This window comes from Oryzias latipes, chromosome 5 (assembly GCF_053564925.1).
Source record: "Oryzias latipes strain Hd-rR chromosome 5, Olatipes_Hd-rR_3.1".
Classification (NCBI taxonomy): domain Eukaryota; kingdom Metazoa; phylum Chordata; class Actinopteri; order Beloniformes; family Adrianichthyidae; genus Oryzias; species Oryzias latipes.
In genome coordinates this window covers 2,169,588-2,188,240 of record NC_136241.1, presented here as the reverse complement: position 1 = coordinate 2,188,240, position 18,653 = coordinate 2,169,588, and the positions used below count along the sequence as shown (strand labels likewise).

The window sequence follows — 18,653 nt, the reverse complement described above, 5'->3', positions numbered from 1 at the left end:
ACAACCATCACAAAACCCTCGTCTCTGCCGCTAACACAGTCTGCTCCTGGTGTGTGTGTGCGTCAGTCAGCAGCCGGACACACGGAGAAAGCAGTGACGTCATCGCCCCGCCTCCCCTCTGCTAATGCTTTTAAGAAATGAATATTGTGACAAGGTGCGCGGGGTGGATGTTAAAATGCAAATGCAATCCCCTCTTTGCATTTTCGTTTTAATTATGACACAGAATAAGCGGTTTTAGGTATAAAATGATAAAGCATTTTGAAGTATTGCTTTTTCTTTTTAATTTTGAGTCAAAAAATGCAGCTACATTTTGAAAATTAAAAAGCATTTCTGTTAATCCATTTTAATTGTCAAATTAGACATTTCTAAATGAATTATGCTACACATTTACCATGGAACGTCTTGAAAATGAAATGTCAAATACCATTTTCATTTTAATTTTAATTAAGTGACAGAATAAGCTGTGTTGAGGAAGGAAATGAAAAAGCATTTTGGTGGATTGCTTTTTCATTATATTTTTGAGTCAAAAACTGCTTTTTCATTTTGAAAATGTAAAAGCATTTCTGGTTTTGATTTTGCTTTTTATTTATGCTACATAATCGCTTTTTACTTTGCTGCATAACATTAAAATAAAACAATTCAAGTAGAATTACAAAAACGCCCCTCTCACCCTCCGCGGGTTTCTCACCCAAGCTCGGGTCCTCTACCAGAGGCCTGGGAGCTTGAGGGTCCTGCAGTATCTTAGCTGTTCCTAGCACTGTTCTTTTCTGGACTGAGAGGTCTGAGGTCTTTCCAGGTATCTGTTGCAGCCACTCCTCCAGCTTGGGGGGTTACTGCCCCGAGTGCTCCAATTACCACAGGCACCACTGTCACCTTCACTTTCCAGGCTTTCTCCAGTTCTTCTCTGAGTCCCTGGTATTTCTCCAGTTTCTCATGTTCCTTCTTCCTGATGTTCCCATCTCTTGGCACTGCCACATCCACCACAACGGCTTTCCTCTGTTCTTTATCCACCACTACAATGTCTGGTTGGTTCCCCATTACAATCCTATCAGTCTGAATCTGGAAGTCCCACAGGATCTTTGCCCTCTCATTCTCTACCACCTTTGGAGGTGTTTCCCATTTTGACCTTGGGGTTTCCAGTCCATATTCTGCACACGTGTTCCTGTATATTATTCCAGCCATTTGATTGTGGCGCTCCATGTATGCATCTTACACCCTGCAGTTACTGTATGATATTTCTTTGCCTGCCCTTAAGTCTAATTTTTAAATAAATGGCATTGTGGTCTGATACATCAGCTGCTCCAATGTAACATCCATTATAGTGTTCATGTGCTCTTTCTGCATGAAGAAATAATCAATCCTGGAATAGACTGATTGATTTTCCGAGTAGTGGCTGTAATCTTTTTGTAGAGGATGGAGATCTCTCCACACATCAGAAAATCCCATTGATTTCCACATATTTTTTACACATTTTTTAGGTTGGTTTCTTATTTCTATTCTTACTGGTTGTGACTAGGTTATGTTCCATAATCACATTTAAATCTCCTTCACAGAAACATATACCTTCAGCTTCTGTTGCAATAGTGTCAAACAAAAGTTTGAAAAACTCTTTAGTACTTTAACTTTCCTTTTACATGTAAACTGAACTGTGTTCGCTATCAATATTGCTACTCCACGTTTCAGTGGTTTGGTGTGTGAGCTATGGAAAGTGTTCTTGAACCCAAACTTTTTCAATTTTTCATGTTCTGTATTTGTCAAATGGGTCTCTTGCAGGACGTTTATATGTTTATATGCTTTTTTTTCTTTCTTTAGTTTAGTCATAATTCTGGCCCTTTTAACTGGGTTTCCCAGACCATTTACATTTAGAGACAGGAGATGCTATTCATTTCTTTTAGTAAATGGTTATAGAGTCTTTTACAAAATAATATTCGATCTGCAGGTTCTAGATGTACCTTCTCCAACCAATAACTTAACAAACAAAAATTTAGAACACATTTTAACTATATACATGAACAGATGCTTCCATGAAGGAAAGTCGTTGTTTTAAGGGGTAAGATCTCCCAAAAAGAGAGGGCCCCTTGTTAGTGATGAGATTCATCCCTTACTGGATTACTTTACCCATCCTAGTCTGCACAACTAAATCCTATTCCCTCATATCCAACATTTCTTGGGTTTAATACCCATCAAGGCAGAGGACATTGACAAGTCTGATTCTAATTTAGATGACAACTGTAATTGTTCACTTAAAAGTTAGTTTCTTGTGTTCTTGTGCTCAAATTCCTGGAGCTGTGCGCGTGCTCGTCTGGCTGCTTGTCCTGGTCTCTCTTTCCTTCTCGGTTTCCACGTAGCGACTCCAGTTGACAGTAGTTTCTCCGCCTGAGCAAACTCCCCGGAGTGTCCCACCGGGTTTTCCACCTCGTATCCTCTCTTCCTCAGATCGTTGGTCGCGTCGTCTGCGTCCCCGTATGTTACAACTCTGCCCGGCCAGTGCACACGCATTTTATTGAAGGGAGTTAGGAAGCAGATTCCTTCTCTCTTCAACACCTTTTTGATGTTTATGTATGCTTTGCATTGTTGCAGAATCCTCTCCGTGTAGTCATGGTTGAAAAAGACCATTTTTTCTCCATACATGACAATCTTTTTGTCCCGTGTTTTTTTAAGTATCAAGTCTTTTACAGTGAATTGTTGAAAGCAGATTACAATAGACCATGGAGGATGATTTGCCTTTAGCATTGGAGCTACGATAGGATCTCTGAATCTGGAGATCCATGTTTAGAGAGAACTCCTCTTTGAGCCATTTGTCAATAAAAGCAAGCATCAAGTTTTCTGTCGTCTCTGCTTCCTCTTTGACACCGTAGATTTGCAGGTTATTCCGTCTGACCTCGATTCCAGGTCATCCAGGTCATTCATCTTCATCTTTCATTAAATCACACAGCACACGATTCGCTTCACGGCTCCACGCTTCCATCTCTTCCACCCGCCCCGCAGCTGCGTTTATCTTTTCTTGTTGTTCGCTCATCTCTGTTGATATCATGGACATTTTCTGCTAGATGTCCTCTCTGAATTCAGATAACTTGTCACTCATTTGATCCGTGATGTCATCTTTGAATGTTTTTAAGTCAGCCTTCATGTCGCTATGCAAACTCTGGATTTGTTTGCTAACGCCATTTAGGCTGCTCTGAAAGTTAGCCATATCAGCTTCTGGTGCTAGCATGCCTTCCTTCTCGTTGTCCTTGTCTTCTTTTCTCTGTGTTTGCTGGCTGTCTGCTGGAGCCTATCCCAGCCACTTACAGGCGAAGGCAGGGGACATCCTGGACAGGTCGCCAGTCTGTCGCAGTCTTTCGCTGGAGTTCACCGAAAAAAGGTGGATCTTTCCGTTATGGACCACTCTCAGCTTGCAGGGGTTCACATGAAATCCAAGGAATATTCCCATTTCAGTGAAATGCTTTCTGGTGGTGTCGAACTCCCGGCATTTGCGCATCGTTTCCGCAGAGAAATCTTGCACAAAGACGAGGTTAGTTCCATCATCTTCTTTTGTGATGGGAGACGGTAAACCATATCCCTGTCTTGAAACCTCCAAAATCGAATCAGGACGGCTAGGTGTCGGTTCGGTCCAGCCGCCAAGGTGCGGTGCGCCCTCCCCAGAACCAGCGCCCTGCCCGGACCGAGTCCCAGCCATTTCGGCAGCATTTCCTGAATAAATTCTCCACGCCCCAAACCCTGGAGGCAGCAATACGGGAAGGTGAACGAGCAGAGGCCATCCTCTCCTCCTGACGTGCAGTGTGCAGCGCTCAACCCTGCGTGAGGATGGTCAACCATGAAGAAGAAACGGACGACATCTTCAGAGTCCAGTCCTCTACGTCACAGCCATCTTAGCGTTATCCCTCTGATCTGCGTTACCGGTGTGGTGATCCCGGAGAAATATTGCACGCAATTGGCCTGCACCAGCACCAAAGACCAGAACAGCGTCACCTGAGGGAAATGACAACGGGATGGCCAGATGTGGGGGTTGCCATCCCAATCACTAACACCCCTCCGATGCCGATGCACACTGGTTGGACGTTTAGGTTATACCAGAGGACTTTACTTGAACTGTCAGCTGGAAGATCAACACTGCAAGGCTCTGGTGGTTTCCATCTCCCTTGTGCGGCCGGATGTTCTGCCAGACACCACTGGTTCTCTCCCCAACTCATGGACTCCCACCGGCACCCAGATAATGACTGTGACTGGAGAAAAAGCTGGGCTGGTGGTGGGGAAGCTGTTGCGGATCCGGACTGGAGGACAAGACATTTTACATGAATTTTGGCTGGCCAATATTATGGAGCCCTGCATTATTGGCCTTGAACCTCATGTCTCACTGGGGGGCTTCGAGGGCAACTATCACCGTTGGGGCCAAGACCGTTATGCTCCAACGTGGAAGAATAAAAAGTGATGGACTCTTATCACCAGCGTTGCAGCCCCATGGCCGGCCCTCCCTATACGCGAATTACGCAGCCCCCGCCGTCACCACCAGGGCCCCGAACTGGCAGAAAAAAAAAGAGAAAAAAAGGGGGCCCAATCTGGCAACCCAAATAATGACGTTACGCCACTCTTAGTGACGACTGGTCAACATTATTCTGTCTGAGCCTAGCATTAGCCTAGCATTAATGTGCACATATTAGCGGTCCAACTGTCGGAGTATATTGTAAACTTCTCTTTTTATTGAACTTGTGTCAAATTTTTAATAAATTATATATTTTTACTGCTAACAAATCAAGTCTCCATTTGGGATGTGAATGTTGTGGTAAATGGTAGAGGCTCCTCATATTACTACTACACCATAGATGTTAAGAAATTTAAAATAAACACAGGACTTGCTCTTTTGTCAGAAGCAAAAAAAACATGTGTCTGGATGAAATGCATGTGACCTTGTGGTACAAAAAATCAGCTGCTCCAGACTGAGAATGAACAGCAGCTGGCAAGATCTACTCCAACTAAAATCTAACATGTTTGATTGCAGATGAACAGAGTGCTGCAGCTGTAAAAAATGGAGAAGGCATGTGGAGTTTCAACCACATGTGGTGCCCTCTGCACATATCCGTGTTGAACAATAAGCAGGGGCAGACATGGTACACTGGATTCCAACACTATCACGCCACATCCAGGGAAGCCCCTCAACTGGTCTGACTCGAGTGGCTTTGTTTTGGACGACATCTAAACCCTTGTGCTATCCTAGGCACTTTACCGTTGGGAGTTGGGTCATCTAGACCCACTAGACAGTGCTCTGAACCTTTTTTCTTCAATGATTTGTGATCTTCACTGGTGTCCATGGATTACATGAAATCTTTCCACCTTTATCCACCTTTGTCATGGTAGGGAGAACACGTCAATGTACGGGGGGGGGGGGGGTCATCTAAGATAGCACAAGGGGTAAAATAGGTGTGCATTTGCAAGAAAAACCAAAGGACTGGGCCAAATGATATTTACCCGAGGAGGAAGATCTGTTAATAGATCTCCCTGAATCCCTGCGGTCCAAAGGACCCATGGCTGTGTTGTCTTTCTTTCCTTTTGTTGTTCTCTATGGAGTCCTATACTGTTCATAATTAAATAAATAAATATTTAATGAAATAAATAAATATGGCCTCATGAAAATACACAATCAACCAATAAATCTCTCATAAATATATAAAAAGATCATGAAATTGTGAAAAACCTGCATACTGATTTTATATAAGCCATTATATTATTAAATATATTTCATTTTGCTTTAAAAACCTGTTCATTATTTTAAAACAGCATTTTAAAATATTCATTTTTATTCATGTTGAATATTATTATAATTCTGTCTTCTTTTTTCAGAAGCTTGTAGTTCAAAATCAATATTTTCCAAAGTAGCTTTGTTTATATTTCATGTTGCTGTTTTTCACAATGACTGATTTATTTCATGAAGAGCTTTTTCAGGAGAATGGGTCTGTCTGTCAATCAGTGAAAGTGGGCGGGATCTAAACGCTCATTGGCTCATCCATGGAAATCGACTCATATTCCTCGATACCCGCTCAGCGGTGTTCCAGTCAGAGAGATGACATATTTCAGCGATATCCGCGCGGCTTTGCTGACATTAGAGATCAAATAGAGACAAACTATCTGTCTGCTGCAGAAGATGCAAACATGGACGACTCTGTTTTTGTAGTTTGAGGGTTTGTGTGAACCAAACCACAGAGGAGCTCCGGTCGTCCACGTCTAGAAGTCCCCCGTTGAAACACTCCTCATTCTCACGCCATTCACTCAGAGCTCACATCGTGCCTTGTCAGCTGGCAGGAGGCGAGCTGGCGGACCAACAGACTCAGACCAGGCAGCTGCGCAAAACGGAACAAGCCTGCTCAGGCCTCCTGAACCTTATGATATTTTTCTATTTTCAATGAGACAATGATTATAACCAGGTCCTCTGGTTTTATCTTTCCCTCCCGGGAATATGTTGAACCTTTCCTGCGATGACGTTTCTGACTGTGGTCAGAAAACGCAGCGGAGATCCGGGATTGATTGAGCAATTCTGCAGCCAGGGCTTACTCCATAATCAGGCTCTGTACTTTGGAGGAAACCTTTTTTTATTATTTCTTTTCCGGGGGACAGGGCAACAGACCCTTAACTTGCGCTCACACACTAACTCTCGCGCTGCCTGGGCGCTCTGATTTACACGAGATTTAAGACGTTTGACTGCAGGAACTGAAGCAGAGACTCTCTCTGGGATGATATCATGAACTCAAACATGGAAACATTGTTATCATGTTAAAATATTCAAAATAAATAAACATGATCTTTTAACACTCCATGTACATTGTGCATCCATGCATTTTTACTGAGATAAGCGCAGGCGACCGCTCCATGTGGCTATAAGGGTAAAATATTAGCTGGTAGCTCCTCCCACACGCGGCCTGTTGCGTTCATGGAACTCCAGTTCATAGAATTTTTGTGGAACTCCAACAACCACTCATCCTAACTTAGACCACTACTAGATGTTAATGAAAAGATGAAAATTGCCGAACCGACAACAAACCCCCCTGAATTATGCATACTCTCCCAAAGCCACTTTTATCCGCAAATTTAGAACCAAAACTGCCCAATTTCTGGTAACACTGTGGATGTGTTGAGGTGCATACTCCCCCTAGTGTTGAGGAGAGTGCATCGCGCCGTCACGTTTGGTGAAGCCAATGAGTTATATCACTAGAGGAGACACGCCCGTTTTAGAAGCCTGGCCGACGGTGGCGGAGCGCGACGCCATCTTGGTGAGGTCGACGACGCCCACATGACAATGATTTCTATTGCTTTTAGTGGTGTCTAAGTAGCTTTTATATACTATATATATTTTTACATTTATATATATATTTATACATATATGTAAATACATTATATTTATATATATAATATATATATAGATACATCATTTGTTTTGTTAAAGAAGAGAAACAGTCAGCCTTAAAAGCTCAAACTTTAATGGAAATGCATTGTTGCAGGACTTCTTACAAATAAAAAAATTAATACAAAGAATTTTTAAAAAATAATTTCTAAACATTTAGAAGTTCTAGACCTCTTTGACATGTAATTTAAATTATATAGAAAAACCCAACAATAAGTCAATATTATACAAATAATAATAAATCAATAGTGAATCAATACAAACAATAAATAATAACAATAAATAAATAATAATTCAATAAATAATAATAAAAACAAGTCTATTAATAATAATAATAATAATAATAATAGTAATAATAATAAATCAATAGTAAGTCAATGCAAACAATAAATAATAACATTACATAAATAATAAGTAAATGAACAATAAAAAGTAAGTCTATTAATAATAAAAATAAAATAAATATTCAAAAGAAGTACAAAAGTAAACAATAGATTTATCCTAAAAAAAACAACAACAACAACAAATAAAAACAATAGATTTATACCGATCCATGCAAGTGATCAATTTGTGTAACACAGATGTTGTGGTGTCTGGTTTCAAGCAAACAGTCTGGCTTCTCATCAAAATGTGTTTCCACAAAATGTTCTGAACATATCCAGACTGTATTACTAGTTGGTACCACAGTGATCCATCTGGGTTAGCTCTTTTTATAGCTAAGATCCACTTTTTCCTTAAGTCTGAATCCATTGGAAACCTGCAAGAAAAGTTCAGTCACTGAGTCAGAAATGTTTAAATCTATATTACGATAATAGCCTAGTATGCTGTATACAGGTTTAGCAAAATAAAATGTACATTTATGTCGACAGCAAATTATCCGTACATCATACAGCATGTTGATAACAGCCCTGCAGCATCATGCATGTCAACATGTGTTCTATTAATAAAGCCCCTGCAGCATTATGAGAAAAAAATTATAGTACTTACCTGTGAAATGATATACTTCCTCCTTCATGGACTCATTTCTCTGATTTTGGCAGTTGAAACCCAAACAATGAACTGGTAATATTTCCAAAAATGTGTTCACATGCATTCACTGCAGCAGTAACTTGACCTCACCAAGATGGCGGTACTCTCCTCCCATGAGGAACCACGTGATGTCTCCTCTAGTGATATAACTCATTGGCTGAAGCATCTTCGATGATGTAGTCAGGGTGCTGCTGCTCATGTCTGAGTAAAGGAGTAGCCAATCACAAAAGTGTCTCCGCCTTGTCTAGTTTGATTGACAGACAGACTCATTCTCCTGAAAAAGCTCTTCATTAAATAAATCAGCCATTGTGAAAAACAGCAACATGAAATAAAAACAGCTACTTTGGAAAATATTGATTTTGAAATACGAACTTCTGAAAAAAGACAGAATTATAATAATATTCCACATGATTAAAAATGAATATTTTAAAATGCTGTTTTAAAATAATGAACAGGTTTTTAAAGCAAAATGAAATATATTTAATAATATAATGGCTTATATAAAATCAGTATGCAGGTTTTTCACAATTTCATGATCTTTTTATATATTTATGAGAGATTTATTGGTTGATTGTGTATTTTCATGAGGTCATATTTATTTATTTAATTATGAACAGTAAAGGACTCCATAGTTCTGATGTTGCAGGTTGTTTTTAAACCAATACTGTGGAGGAGCTTCGCACGTGTCCGGACACAACGGACTGCGGTGTGTTTAGAGCTCCAGCCATGACTCTGTTAGACTCAAGTTTGCAGATGACACCACCCTCATCAGGCTCATCTCTAACATTAATGAGTCTGCCTACAGGAGGGCGGTGCACCGGCTGGTGTTGTGGTGCATCATCAACAACCAGAAGACAGTGGCGATGATAGTGGACTTCAGGAAAGTCACAGCCTCCTCTCCCCCTTTCGTCCTGTCAGACTCTCCCATCACATAACAGACTGTTTTCCTCGGCGCCACTGTCAGACAGGACCTTAAGTGGGAGCCGTCCATCAGCTCTCTGCTCAAAGGCCCAGCAGAGGATGCATTTCCTGCGGCAGTTGAAGGGAGCCAACCTGCTGGCCCAAACGATGGTGAAGTTTTACATGGCCTTTATAGAATCCATCCTCACCTCCTCCATCACTGTGTGGAACGCCAGAGCCACAACCAGGGACAGAAACAGACTGCAGCGTATTGTGCGCTCGAGAAGGTGTCCATCCTGTTTTATCTGACCACAATTCTGTGACGTTAAATTATTCATTTATTTGGATGTGAATTGTGTGTAAATGCTTAGTTTTATTATTTTTTTTAAAAAATCTTGAAATAATCTAGTGTTTTGTTGACTTTCATTTCTTCAAAACTTCATAAAAATGACAGGACAGGTAGGATATACTTTACCTTCCTATTACTTTATTGATATATTGGACAGAAAAACATAAAAACCACATTCATAGTTGATTTCCCTCAGCAACGGTTTGCTCCAAATGTTGCTTTGAAATGCAGATGATGAGAAGAATGAGTTGACTGCACGACAGCGCAGAACTCTGCAGAAGAGTTGAACAAGGGCCAGGACTCTTGCTCACAGGTTCTAACAGCAGTGACCGATGCAGAGCGCCGACGGAACCCAGCACCACATCTGCACGGCTGCGCCTGGTTGGCTGCGGAGCAGGAGGTCAACGGGGAGCTGCAGGCGGAAGAACGAGTCTTCACATCAAAAGGGGTTAGTTCCCCATCACGACACACCTGACGAAGAGGACAACTCGTCAAAATCCAGACTGGAGTACAAGGACCAGGAGGAGAAAAGGGGGTTTCCAGTCACGATTGTAAACAGGTGGGTTCATGATGGTGTCCACCTCGCACTGTACACAGAGGATGCAGCATCTGGGTTGCCATGGTAACGCAGAAGTACTGAATGTGTGGTTGCTGGACGCTGGGTCTTGCGTCAACATGTCATGCTGGTGAGAACAGAAGGCACTGCGGTGTCTGATTGGCAGAGATCAGTCTGAGCCCTCTCTGACAGCTGAGGGGGGAGGGGGCAACCCTTTTCCCTCCACCCCCCACCCCCCCCACTCACTCAGCTTTATCTTTCCTCTTGGGGGTGAACGGAACTTTGCTGGCTACCGTTGAGCTCACACTTGAGACGCCTCCGGCCACAGCAGACACCCCCCCCTTCACCAGTCCCACCCCCACCGAGGGAACGGTGGTCACCGCCGACTTGGTGATCTCCAAGCTCTTGCCGCCCACCCAGGCCACACCGCCCACTGCAGCACCGACAACACCCTTGGTGACGCTGAAGAGGCCCCCGGTGACTCGCCACATCATGCTGGGGGGCGGAGCTTCATGATCTTTGCCAGAGTCTGCAGACAGAAAAGCCAGCAGAGGAGTTAACCCTTTAACTCCAGAGCCGTCACTGGAGACAGAAAATAACGCACAATCTCTGAATTTCCATAACTCTTTTACCCTTCATGCAAATAACGTAACTGGACTGATATACAATACTTTACTACAGCACAGAATCAGCCCAAAGCAGCTTCTCCTTTTCAGAATCCGCTGGATTTACATTAATCGCTTAAATAGTCCAAGTGTTGCTGTAGATCAAAGATTGTGCATTTGACAAAATCCCCCAATATCAAAAACATAAAACTTCTTGATGCCTAAATTTATTTCCAATGTTTAAAACAAAGAAGTTGGATTAATTTTACCATCAATTGGCAGAAAGATTAAAGCTCCTCACTACTGAGAGAGAAATGTACAGTTCATGGCACCCAGGAAAATCCACTTCACAGAGCTGCTTTTCAGTTGGATGGACTTTCCGGAAGAGATTTTCTGTTTTTTGTCTCCTCACCTGACGATGACGGTCTTTTGGTGGGAAGTGTTTCAGATACCTTCAATGTTTTTCCTTTTTGATTTCTAAAAGCAAAATCTGGATTTCCTTTACAGGATGAGCCTGAAGGAAGATGCTGATTCCGTTTGAAATATCACAACAGAACCTCCTATAGCTACTGGAAAACCTCTTCCTGTTCCAACATGGATGCATAGCAAAAAAAAGGTCCACGAAGAACTGGACCAGACTACACAGAGTCCTGATGTAACCGGGACGGCCTTTATCTTAGTTTATAATAGCACAAAATCTGTTCAAGTGTTGCCATACCTGAGGGATCTCCAACAAACTGCTGCATTACACTCCTAGTCATAGCCCCTCCTTCCTGTCTTCTTCTTCTTCTTCTTTTATGTATATTCTTCTTCTTCTTATATATTTTCCAAAAGCCACTGTTCCCCACCCCTCCTGTCAGAGAGGTGGGTGCCATCATCCTAAAATCATTTTATTATCCCAATCCATCCTATTGTTTATTGCCCTTTTTGGTTTTAAATTGTATTTGTATAACCACAGCCATATGTGTTTCTGACTTGTGATGTGATGATTAAAAGGGATTGATGGTTTAGGAGAGATATGTTGGGGATTAACTGTTAAAACTTAAATTTTGGTTTCTTTTGTTTGTATAGGAACTGGAGTGGGCGGGATCACAGTGTATTGTTTTTCTGTTTGTTTGTTACCAGAATAAAGGGAGGCTTCTCTCCACCGTGTCACACCATAATATTAACCAGCACAACGCAGAAAGTGACCGGTTACACTGACCTTAACCTGACAGAAGACCATTTGGTAAGAATCATTTCTGAACATTGAGGTCTTCAGTCTGAGACCAAGATGGACCTTTCCCTGCTTTAAACTGCAATTTGCTCAAACTGCCACCATCACAGGAGTGTTCTGACCAGTGACGTGTGTACCCTGCAAAATATAGCTGAAAAATACATACATTTCATACAATTAATGTACTATTTTTATTAAACGTAAAAAAAAATAATATTTTTAGACATGCCTATTCTAGTATTATTTTTTTCTGTAAGGGTTTTTAATGTTTCTTTGGTAAAACAAACAAAAAAGTTTAAAAGCGAATTTCCTGTTGAAATAAAGGAGAAAGAGGCAGGTGAGGCACCGGCCAACCGTGCCCCCCCCCCTGCACTGCACATACTGACTGCAGCTGCAGCTGACACATGCGCTTTACTGTTTCGGTCTTTGTATCGTCATTAGAGATGCTTCGTTTTTAATGTCTTCATTTGCTTATATCTGGCTAACTGACGGTCTTTTTTTATCCTCTAAAAATGTGCTTTACAAATGCACATGGTGAGGCAGAGAGCCCTGCTGATCCCAGACTCCCACGGCTAAAGAATAAGAGAATTAGTGGTAGCAAGTCCAGTGCAGCCGTCCAGTTCTTCTTTGATATTGTTTAGCATCGTTTTCTAAATGGAGGATTCGACTCAGGAAGTAGGGGAGACACGTCTCTTTAAAACTGAAGAGAGAAAAGGAAACCTTCTACAAACAGGTTATCCGTGTGTTTCTCCAAGAGTTGAGCACGGACTTCATTCAGAAGTCAAAGTAAGTCAACAATAATTTTGGTCTTTTTTTCCCTCCTTTGTAAATGGAAAAAAATTTTGAAATTACATTTTAGGTTGTGTTCAGACTGGACACATTCTGTTCAGTTTAAGTGAATTCAGTCTGAAAACCCCCCAAGTGGCCCCTGGTCTGGGACCAGAAACAGCTCTGAAACCCATCCTCTGAGGTGGTCTCGGTTTGTTTCCAAAGGGACTGAGCTTCGGTTCGCTGTGAGATTCCTCAGTCTGAATCCAAACCATCCTCGGAGCGGAACAACTGGACCAAAGCGGCCACCATAGCCGGTGGTCACGTGACCAAAACAGAGAATGTAGCAACTGATTAGCCGCGGACAAATGTAAAGAAACGATTATCGTCTAACACCAGAAAAAGGGTCCAACTGTTTAATGTTAAATTTATTTTAACAACTGAAAACGCTTCTTTCATGCTTTTCTGTGTGTCGTTACGCGGCACACGCCCAACAGAGGCTGCTGTGACGTCATCCTAAAAGCTACCATGTAGTTTCCTTAGAGTTCACGCAAAAACAATGCCCTAAAACCACAATGATGGAACAGGAACTCATTCAAATGTGGTCGGTTGAAGGCAGCTTCATTAAAACAACTTTTACCTGACAATCTCTATGTCATAAACACTTATCAGTGTACCTGCTTAGCCGTCTTCTTGCCAATAACCGCCCTGCTGCATGACTCAAAAGCAGTAAAAAGTGCTGAGCCTGACGTTGATACAGACGTCTAAAATTGGCCAACTAAAATCTAAAGTTTGAATGAACTAAACCGGACAAGGACTACAAAGCGCAGGACTTCCATCATTTCTGTCTCTAGTAGCTCCTAGGCTAAAAAGGATAGGCTGCTTGACGGCAGTCTGAAAACAAAACCAGACACAAGATTCAGAGCTCGATACGGGCCAAATTAAGCGGACTGGGTCTGGAACAAACAGTTTTCCCAGTTTGAACACACTTTAACTGTTGCCAATCAAACGGTGAATAAGCTTCTCTATAGGGTTCATTAGTTTGTTAATCTGACTGATGACGTCAGTGCCTCACCAGGCGTGAACCTCACCGCACGTCCCTGCTTCTGACCCACATCTGTGATGGAGTGGGGTCTGAATCAGCTCAGAGCTTAGACACAGAAAACACATAACCAGCTGAGACCTTCTGGAAGGGTAAGTGCAGTTTGCAGCGTATTCCCCGCTGGCATTTGGACCCCTCCCCGGGTGCTCCTCTTACCCTCAGGAGGCTGGCTGTGGCCATGCTCTGCTTCGTCTGAGGCAAGGCTGGTCCCCGGTTGGGGCTCCACGTTGATGCTGTTGACGTCCTGAAAAGCAGGAAAGTTCCACACGATCATCTCTCTGAACACACACCAACAGCGTTTAAAAATACACCACAAAACTAAGAGCCTTGGTTTTTGTCCAAAGGCGAGCTGTTGGGGATCCTCCACTGTGGGGGTTGTTATCCCCCACCCCCAGCTCCGTGACTATCAGAGCAACAGTGTTTCCAAAACACTAAGAGGTTTGATTTGACACAAAGCAGGACCTAAAGGTGGGTTCTAATTGAATGGATTCATCTAATTTGGAAGGAGTTTTTCCTGAAAGGGCCTTTCTTGCACCTCTGCTGCCCCCCCAGAGGGTCCCCTCCATGTTGAACGGACACTAGGGGTGTAACGATACACGTAGTTGAACCGAACCGTTTCGGTTCAGGTCACTTCTGTACCGTTTCGGTTAGGGATGGCCCGTTTGACATGAAGCCTCGGCGAGCGTTTCACCTTCATGAAACAGAGTGGTTGGGGGGCGTGTGTCAACTAGCGTAGATCACATGGTTGATGACGAATGAAGCGCCAAATGCTTCATTTGGTCAAACCACAGTTCTGATGTCACCTGTGTTTGAACAGTTGGGCGCGCTATTCTCTAGAAGTACAAATGAATCCTGAACGTTTCCCGACCAGTTCTATTGTTTCCCTGTATTGGAATCAGCGTCAGTTCATTGCACTTAACTATGGTTCCTGGTAAAAGACGTACTGTGGCTCAGGATAGTTTCTACTCAGTTTCCCAAAAAAAAAAAATACACTATGAACGTTGAGTATGAAAAAAAAATACTTCAATGAATTTCCAATGGCAATCAGTACTAGTAGAGATAGCTCAGTGAAAAAGTCAATGTTTTTTTTTTTTGCTTTGCGTTAATTTCTTCATGTATGTGGGTTTTGCTGTGTCAAGCACTTCTCACAGAAAACATCACGTTGTGTTGTTTTGCGTTAATCATCATTAACAACATTGCTTTGTTTTTTCATTGTCATTTCCACATTGAAATGTTACTAGGAGCTCAGTTGAAGCATAAGATCTACATCCAGTTCGCCACCAGATGCTGCTGTTCTGTGTGGTTTCAAAGCCCTGAATGGTTGGTTCATTTTTCCAGCACAATAACATGAACCCCAAGGGAAGCTTCATGGGGCTTCTATTCCCATCCCTAGTTTCGGTACATTTTTTCTATTTTTATCCACATTGGAACGACCCAACTGCTTTGTCATTCGTAGCGGGGAAACCAGAGGAGAGCTGCTAATTAGCTAGCTGCGTTGAACTAATGGTGGAACTAATGTTAGCTGTGAGTTTCCTTCGAGACGCTATTAGGTGACGGACAGTAAGAATGTGAACATATGGTTAATGCAGACGCCAGGCCAGAGATGAGGACCCCCCCATCTCCTTACACTCTCCTGTGTGGGGGGAACACTTTGGCTTTGTTGTCAGCATCCATGAAGGAAAAAGACAGTTGGATAAGTCAAATGCTGTGTGTTGACATTGTTACACAAAGATAGTGTATGCCACAGAAAGACATCTAATCTGTTAACAAACTCAAAACAGCATCACCGACTGGAACAATCGGGTCTACGAGAAAATACATGTGCAAATTCAAATGTTTTTTTCAGGCCAGTGTTAAGTATCTAAAGTTTTATGTTCCTGGCAGCTAATCATTTTTATTAAGCAGATCACCGACATTGGTCAATTTTATTTATTGTTATGTAAAACCAATTAATGCATGGTGGCTGGGTAGCTCGGTTGGTAAGGTGGGAGGCTACCACGCAGGAAACCAGGAGGGGAATGAGCAATGGTACTAGGGGCAATTACCACATCAATGGTGAGCAATTAACATCACCCAGTGGGGGCCCGTAGGCAAGACCCTTAACGCTACCGCCTCCCAAGCGCAGTTCGGCTGCAGCTCACCACTCCCCAAGGGGATGGGTCTAACGCGGAAACAAATTTCCCTTCGTGGGACAAATACAGTGTAATAAAATAAAATAAAAAATAAAATAAAATTTTGTAAGTAATTTTTTTCTGCCTTAGTTTTTTGTACCGAAAATAGATAGAAAGATAAATCTTTATTAATCTCCCAAGGGAGAAATTCAGGTGTCCAGCATTAAAACACACACAAACAAATACAATAAATAACAATAAAATAATAGTTCATAAAATAGAAGTTCATATCAGACAGATTTGTTAAACAGCAGTACTGAACCGAAATGTACCGAGCCGAGTCCTATGAAATTCTGAACCAAACCGAACTGAGATTTTAGCGCATCGTTACACAACTAACTAATGGATACGTTTTGATGTTTAGGCAAACTTTCAGATGAATTATGTCAAACATGTCTTTAGGTGCCTGACTCAGAATGACTGTCCAGTTGCCATGACAACCCTGTGCCGCTTAATGGCAACTTAGATGAGAATCAGCGCAGACGTCAAACCAACGGTGAAGGTCTAGTAATGGCGGCTGAGGTCAGACACCTGAGTGTGACCATGGTTCCTGAGGGAGGATTTATCCTAACTTATCAGCAGAAACCATCGCAGAGACTTTGGTCCTATTTTGAAAGTCTTCACTTTGCCACAGGCTGAACTTTAACACAGAAACAAGCAGGAAGTGGACAGAAAATTAACCTTAAGTATCTGTTTTCATCAAACTTAAGCAGAGCTAAACCCTTTAAACGTTTCTGCAGCTGAATATGAACCTGAATACAAGCTGGCTGGACTGGCCCGCTCATGATCTCCCTCCAGTTTCAGTGTTTGGATTGAAGTTTGGGGGGGGTCATCGGGTTGGTCTCTGCAAGTATCCAGCCCTGGTCTGACATTCAAGACCCCCCAGCTGGATCTGCACACCTAAGACTCTGGAGGTTTAGAGAAAAGCGTTCATAGAAAGGTGTCATCACAGCAGCACTTGTTATTGTCTCAGGGCCTCATACAGATGAACTTTTTCTTTTTTCTTTTTTTTTTTTGGGGGGGGGGGGGGGGGGGCAGAATGAGGGGATGTCTTATTTCTACGAAAACACTGACTCAGATCTGGACTCTGTCATGAGAAAACGGCCAGAAATGTTTTGACCCTCTGGGCAGCAGAATCCTGCTTACTGGTTCCCTCCTTCTTGCTGCTGGGGCTGCAAGCGGGTTGCCCCCTCCTGCAGGCGGTTCCCGCCCCAAAAGCCCAAACTCTGGCTTAGTTTGACCACACACCAGAAGAGAAGATCTGTGACAGAGAGGACAGGTGGTGCACGTGGTGCACATGCGCACAAACTGCCTGTTCTTCTGAAGGGAGATGTGGCAGCATCCCATGTCACAGGAAAGGAAGAACATTCTGCCGTCCGGTTCCGGTTCTGTCGATGCAGAATCCGCGGGTCAGCACGTGCAGGTCAAACCATCAAGTCCTTTTCAGTCCTTCTGCTCCAAACTGAAGGTTCATTCAGAACCGGTTCTGTTTGCTTCCAAAATAAATGGAAGAATTTCCCAGAAAGCACTGCTCTGAGTTTAGACTCATGAGGATCTGTGTGCTTCTTTCAGCAAGTTTCAAGATGGAGGTTGTGATCTGCTGATCCCGTAGTGAGTAAACATCAGCAGGACCTGAGAGTTCCTCCTGCAGACTTTACCGGACCGGAGCCACATCACCGCGGTTTACGGACTTTCGAACACTTTCCACGCGCGGCCAAAGGCTGCGGGGCTCTAGTTCTCCTGAAGCGACCCCCCACCAGCCCGGTGTGAACGTAGAAAGCCCCCTGAGCGGACGCGCGCTCAGAACCGGGTCACCTGGCGGAGACCCGCTCGGGGCGCAGACCGCGATGGTCCCACCGATGCACGCGCCCAAAACCTGCCTCCACAGATGCCAACACCCCCACGGAGCGCTCACCTTCACCATCGTTCCCGTGGACACCTGGATATGGAAGCGGAAGCGTCAGACTCGAACCCTGCTCCCGGGTTCGGGGGTGCAGCCGTCAGCTCCAGCGCCTCCTCTCCTCCGCTGCTTTTCTGCCTGCAGGCTCTGCCGACGTGGCGCTCTCCACGCACGCACGCACGCACGCACTTCACGCTCAGACTCATCAAGCCTTTCCTTCCGTTGAAAACTTTCACAATAAAAGTCCGCTCCAAGTTCCCACTGACTTGAATCTGCAGCTAAACCAGGGGTCGGGAACCTTTTTGGCCAAGAGAGCCATAAATGCCACATATTTTGAAATGTAATTTCGAAAGAGCCATACAATAATGTAGTGTCCCTTCCCCACACTGAGGCACGGAGACTTAACCTCTTTTAAAGTTCTTTATTCTGGTTACTGCAGACCGCAACAAACGCCGTTCAATTAATTCAGCAACTCCTGAATCTCTCCCGCCGACACGAGAGCGCTTCTCCCAACTTTATAATCCCCTGCTCCCGCTCCAGTCCTCCCATTTCCTTATTCGGCCCATAGCTGAACCCCATTGGTCCAAACTACCTAACAACAGGCTGAGCGACAGAACTGAGGGCCAATCAGATCTCTGCTTGACGCGTTCAATGAACTCCAGAA

The 18,653-nt window shown here is 43.3% G+C and overlaps 1 protein-coding gene across 1 annotated transcript; it reads right to left on the bottom strand.

Annotated features, from left to right (window-relative positions):
- Positions 1-9,787: 9,787 nt before the first annotated feature.
- Positions 9,788-18,176, bottom strand: zgc:153675 (transmembrane protein 263). The gene is made up of 3 exons (XM_023954690.2): positions 18,005-18,176; positions 14,075-14,162; positions 9,788-10,756 (listed from the first exon to the last, which is right to left on the bottom strand). Exons 1-3 carry the CDS (start codon positions 18,011-18,013, stop codon positions 10,470-10,472), a joined length of 384 nt encoding a protein of 127 aa, XP_023810458.1. The 5' UTR covers positions 18,014-18,176; the 3' UTR covers positions 9,788-10,469.
- Positions 18,177-18,653: the final 477 nt, after the last annotated feature.

Coding starts and splice junctions, on each gene's coding strand:
- zgc:153675 (XM_023954690.2), bottom strand. Junction 10,757..14,074: donor CCACAGCCAGCCTCCTGAGG/GTAAGAGGAGCA, acceptor TTCTGTCTGCAG/ACTCTGGCAAAGATCATGAA.